The 6,000-nt window shown below is 43.1% G+C and overlaps 1 protein-coding gene across 6 annotated transcripts in view; it reads left to right on the forward strand.

Moving 5' to 3' along the window:
* The window catches only part of LOC122933775 (protein ALP1-like), a 104,973-nt gene extending 99,560 nt beyond the window's left edge, over positions 1-5,413 (forward strand). For all 6 annotated transcript variants that reach the window (XM_044288783.1, XM_044288782.1, XM_044288778.1 and 3 more), the window contains exons 4-5: positions 480-626; positions 3,942-5,413. In XM_044288783.1, the coding sequence (XP_044144718.1) occupies positions 480-626; positions 3,942-4,836 (1,042 nt within the window). In that variant the 3' untranslated portion in view covers positions 4,837-5,413. The remainder of the gene's footprint in view (positions 1-479; positions 627-3,941) is intronic.
* Positions 5,414-6,000: the final 587 nt, after the last annotated feature.

The following is a 6,000-nucleotide window of genomic DNA, read 5'->3' on the forward strand; positions in this document are numbered from 1 at the left end:
AGTGCTTCTACCCAGGCTTGTAGCGTCATACCCAAGAGGACTTCAGGCAGTATTTTATGCATTAGTCTGAACAAACCATTCAGTAAAGGGCCTCAGTGTGACATTTACATTTTTTTTTTTTTTTTTGCTTGATTTATAGAAATTTTCAGATTTTGATTAATCTGGTTTCCTTTTTTGGGGAAATGTGTGTAGACTGAGGAAAGAAAAATGCCTATTGAGCATTGTAGAAAAAAGCTGTAGTGTAATGTCTGAATATTTCTGAAATGCATTGTACATTTCAGGTATTTTCTAGCAGTGCAATGTGCTGCTAAGCTGGATCTGGATGGATCTCCTTTGGACTTCCAGATCCATCGTGGTATAGCAAAGGTGGCGTGGCAGCTTTTCTGGACACCGGTGGCCTAAAATAGAAGATGGGTAGGTCAGCAGAAGACATGTCTCCTTTTGATGTTCTTAAAATACACTTTTTTTTGTTTGTTTAGGTGCCCTGAGAAATTTCAAGAGTTCATCCAAATGTCCACATCTGCATTTGATGGGTTGCTTGATCTTTTGAGACCCCTGCTTACCATGCAGCAAACTTTGCTGAGAAGGTGCATCAGTCCTGAGCAGCGGCTGCTTATCACTTTGCGGTAGGTTGATTGGTTATGTCACTTCCTGTAAGGCTGTGAACACATAGTGTCATTTTCTGTTTCATTTCATGCTTACAACAGATATAGGTGATGAGGTGGAGGATGCAGGAGTGAAAGAAGGCTTTATGGTTGCTGGGTCAGACCGTAAAACACCTCTAACATGTCACTCTGTTGTTTCTTGTGTGCTCCTCCTTGTTGCACTAAGAGTTGACTTGTCTTCAGTAGCCCATGTAGCTAGCAGACTGCAGTTCCATCATGCATTGCTAACATGTTCTCCTTCCTCTGTATTCCCCTGACTGCTGAAGAACAAGTCTCCACCTTTTGTGCATTCCATGTTGGACCTCCTTGTACTAATGAACCCCTCACATTAGTTCAGTTACGGACTCCTGGAACTAAGCATGTTCGTCCGGCAAACTGCACTACATGTCAAAAGCCTAGGCAGCAAGCTGTAAGTATCACTTCTACAGCCAAGCGCTGGTCTAAGCAGTCACTTAGTCTACAATCCAGTGTCATTGCTGAGGCCGATTATTGGCTTCAGTCGTCACATGGATGATTTACATAACTTCATCACAGCAGGAGGGGTTGGGGATTTAGCGGATGAATGTTTAACCCCGGTATGGCATGTTTCCCGAGTCCTTAAGGACCCATGACGTACCAGTACGTCATGTGTATTTCCGATCACCGCCGCCCGGAGGGCTGTGATCGGAACCCAGTGCCTGCTCAAATCATTGAGCAAGCACCTTGGCCTTGACAACCCCCCACCCCCCCCCACCCCCCTGGCACACCCCCCACCCCCGTGTCGGCGATCGCCGCAAACCGCAGGTCAATTCAGACCTGCGGGTTGCGGCGGGTGGTGCCATCGGGTCCCCATGCGGCTGTAGGGGGGACCCGATGGCATGGAAGGCAGCACGCTGCCTTCTGGTGACAAGCCTGTGAGATCCAGCCCCCTGGATCTCATAAGCAGTATGCTGTATGAGTAATACACACAGTATTACTCATACAGCCAATGCATGCCAATACAGAAGTATTGGAATGCATTGAAAGGATTAGACCCCCAAAAGTTCAAGTCTCAAAGTGGGACAAAAAATAAAGTGAAAATCGGTTTCCCCCAAAAAAATTAAGTTTCAAGTAAAAATGGCAGGTAGGAACTAGTGTTAGGGACCACTCATGGAAGTGACCTTGACGTGGTGAGTGACTTATATAAACATATCACATGACCTAACCCCTCAGATGAACACCGTAAAAAAAGTAAATAAAAACTGTGCTAAATAAACAATTTTTTGTCACCTTACATCACAAAAAGTGTAATAGCAAGCAATAAAAAAAGTCACACACACCCCAAAATAGTTCCAATAAAACAGTCATCTCATCCCACAAAAATCATACCCTACCCTAGGTAATCGCCCAAAAAGTGAAAATATTATGGCTCTCAGACTATGGAAAACGCTAAAACATGATATTATTATTTTTTGCTTCAAAAAAGAAATCATTGTGTAAAACTTACAAAAAAAATAAAGTATACATATTAGGTATCGCCGCATCCGTGACAACCTGGTCTATAAAAATATCACATGATCTAACCTGTCAGATAAATGTTGTAAATAACAAAAAAATAAACTGTGCCAAAACAGCTATTTCTTGTTATCTTGCCTCAAAAAAAGTGTAATGTTGAGCAACCAAAAATCATATGTACTCTAAACTAGTACCAACAATACTGCCACCCTATCCCGTAGTTTCTAAAATGGGGCACTCTTTGGGAGTTTCTACTCTAGGGGTGCATCAGGGGGGCTTCAAATGGGACATGGTGGAAAAAAAAACAGTCCAGCAAAATCTGCCTTCCAAAAACCGTATGGCATTCCTTTCCTTCTGCGCCCTGCTGTGTGCCCGTACAGCTGTTTACGACCACATATGGGGTGTTTCTGTAAACTACAGAATCTGGGCCATAAATATTGAGTTTGGTTTGGCTGTTAACCCTTGCTTTGTAACTGGAAAAAAAAAATTGAAATGGGAAATCTGCCAAAAAAGTGCAATTTTGAAATTGTATCTCTATTTTCCATTAATTCTTGTGGAACACCTAAAGGGTTAACAAAGTTTGTAAAATCAGTTTTTAATACATTGAGGGGTGTAGTTTCTAGAATGGGGTCATTTTTGGGTGGTTTCTATTATGTAAGCATCGCAAAGTGACTTCAGACCTGAACTGGTCCCTAAAATTGGGTTTTTGCTTCTAAACTTCTAAGCCTTGTAACATCCCCAAAAAATAAAATATCATTCCCAAAATGATCCAAACAAGTTGACATATGGGGAATGTAAAGTAATAACTACTTTTGGAGGTATTACTATGTATTATAGAATTAGAGAAATTGAAACTTTGAAATTAGCAATTTTTTTACAGATTTTTGGTAATTTTTTTTTTTTAATAAATAACAATTATTTTTTTACTTCATTTTACTAGTGTCATGAAGTACAATATGTGATGAGAAAACAATCTCAGAATGGCCTGAAAGCGTTTTAAAGTTATAGCCACTTAAAGTGACACTGGTCAGATTTGCAAAAAATGGCCGGGTCTTTAAGGTGAAATAGGGCTGAGTCCTTAAAGGGTTATCCTCTGGGTAGGTAATCGGCATCTGATCAGTGGAGGTCCAACATCCAGGATCCCCACCGATCAGCTGTTTGAGAAGGCCTAGCGCCCCTGTGAGCACCAAGGCCTTCTCGCTGCTTACTCTAGGCCAGTGGTCCCATCACATGGTCTAGGTGCAGCTCAGCCCATTCAATTCAATTAACTCCTTTAATTTTTCATGCTGTTCCATCTCCTGTTTAGTTTCTTAAAACTGATGGATTTCATAATGCAGAGCCCTGAGCAAGGAGCATCCACATCATTATATGGAGTCTGTACTGCTCTTTCGTACGGAGCCTTACAGTCTCTGTTCACTCCCATACTGGTTCTGCTGGGTGCCATATACCCGAGAGTCAAACGGCAGAAGAATTTGTCTGTCTCCATTTGAAGACAGGCCTCATGCAGCTTTATGGCAGCCCTATTATGGCTGTGTAGAAATTAGTAGTGTGTTTGAGCCCTTGCTGTGCAATGAATAAATCCTATGATGTCAGGTGGAAACTGTAGAAATCCAGATTTTCTCCTGTGGCAGCATTTCCACACTTGCCTTAGACAGAACGAAGACCTACATGTTCTCAAGATTCTTGGGGTCCTAGCTGTCAAAAATAAATAAAGCAGTGTGACTTTTGACGGGTTATAAAATGTCAGACATTGCATTTTGAATTCTTTGAGATTAATGTGCATAATATATTTTTTCTTGTTAGGTTTCTGTCGACTGGGGAGACCTATTCCTCACTCCATCAGCTGTTCCATGTGGGAAAATCTACCATCTCGGGGATCATCAGGACCACTTGTGATCTGATCTTTCAGAATTTGCGGCCTTCTGTGATGCCTGCTCCTACCGAAGAGACATGGCTGCAGGTTGCAGAAGGTTTTGAAAGTGCAGCCTCTTTTCCCAACTGCATAGGTGCAGTTGATGGAAAACATTTGCGGGTGCACCAACCACCACACTCTGGATCCAAAAGCTTCAATAATAAGAAGTTTTTTTCAGTGGTTTTGATGGGGGTGGTAGATACAAAGTATAAATTTCTTGCAATAGATGTTGGTGCCTATGATGGCTCTGGAGATGCCAGAGTAATGGAGGCATCACAGATTAAGCAGAAAATGCTGCATGATGAAAATACTCTGCCAGCCCCAAGGCCGCTTCCAGGTACGACAAGGCCATTGCCATTTGTCATGGTTTCAGATGAGGCCGTCAATGTGACACCCTGCCAGCTGCGCCCATTCCCAAGAAAAGGACTGGACACTCGAAGGAGGGTCTTTAATTATCGCCTAAGCCGAGCACGGAGGTACATTGAGTGTACCTTTGGGATATTGACTAAAAAATGGAAGATTGTTAGCTCTTCCATACAACTGGATGTTGCCACAGTTGATGCAGTTGTCAAGGCATGCTGTATACTGCATAACTATGTTATAGACCATGATGGTCCTGACAAGGATGCGGAGGCCACTGTGCCTTCTCTTGCCACTGCAATCAACTGGCAGACATCTAAGCCTGACGAATCTGAATTAGAGTTAAAGGATCTCTTTGCTGATTATTTTATGACTCCGGAAGGATCCGTGCCCTGGCAAATGGCTTGTGTTAGTGGGACCACTTAACCGGTAATGGTGCACCTCATTTTAGTGTTACTTTTATGTGTATTGTGATGCCTTAACCCAGTGTTTTCTGCTATGTCGGGCAAGCTGTATTTCATTTGCCAGTTTGTGTACATATATTATGCAACTATGTGCTTCTCTTGTGTTTAAAGGGGTTTGTTACTGATGACCTATCCATTGGTATCTGATTTGTTGGGGGTCCGACACCCAGGACCCCTGCCGATCAGCTGTTTGAGAAGGAACCAGCTTCTCTCAGCTCGCCAAGCACAGCACCTTACATGGTACAGTTTCATTGGGGCTGAGCTGTGCGTAGTCCACGTGGTGAACGAACGTGGCTTAGACAAAGCTGGAGAAGGGTGCGGTTCTACTGTGAGTGCCACTGCCTTCTAAAACAGCAGATCAGCAGGGGTTCTGGGTGTTGGACCCCCACTGATCATATACTGATGACCTAAAAACAAACAAACTCAGAAAACCCCTTTTAAAGCGAAAATATACCAAGGAATCATGTGAAACGTACCAATGTATAGAGAACTTTGCCATGAGACTATAATCAAATAGATGAGCTATTGCTCTCAAACCAGCCATGTATTTCAGTCTTTACTTGCACGTCAGTAAATCAAAGTGGTGACATAAATGGTTGGCTGTTGTTGGGCCTACAAAATGGGCTCTAATATGTGTCATCGGTGTCTGTATTTATGGCATGTTAAACTCAAAGGGGTTGTCCAGTTTCCAATATTGATGACCTATCCTCAGGAAAGGTTATCAGTATCAGATCTGAGGGGCTCTGACACCAGGGACCCCCGCCGATCAGCTGTTTGAAGAGACCGCAGTTCTCTTCTCACTGGTCACGTGCTCGCAGTAGACATTGCAGCGGGGAGCAGTGTAATTACAGATCCTTCGTCCCATCACCTGAATGAGACGGAGTGTAACTACAACTGCTCCTTCCCAGTAAAGTGGATATAGAAATAATTGAACACAGAGGCTGAGAATTTGGGGAAAAAAGGGGGTAATTTATTAAGACTGGCATTCTAGACCCCGGTCTTAATAACCCCTATATCTGGCGGTGGATCCTTCGGAGTTACGTAGAGGTGCAGGCCCTTATATAACTTTGGCGCATCCAGTGCCAGTCTAAAGCCTTATTCACACATCAGTGTTTGGGCACATTCA

The sequence above is a fragment of the Bufo gargarizans genome, chromosome 4 (assembly GCF_014858855.1).
Source record: "Bufo gargarizans isolate SCDJY-AF-19 chromosome 4, ASM1485885v1, whole genome shotgun sequence".
Taxonomy (NCBI): domain Eukaryota; kingdom Metazoa; phylum Chordata; class Amphibia; order Anura; family Bufonidae; genus Bufo; species Bufo gargarizans.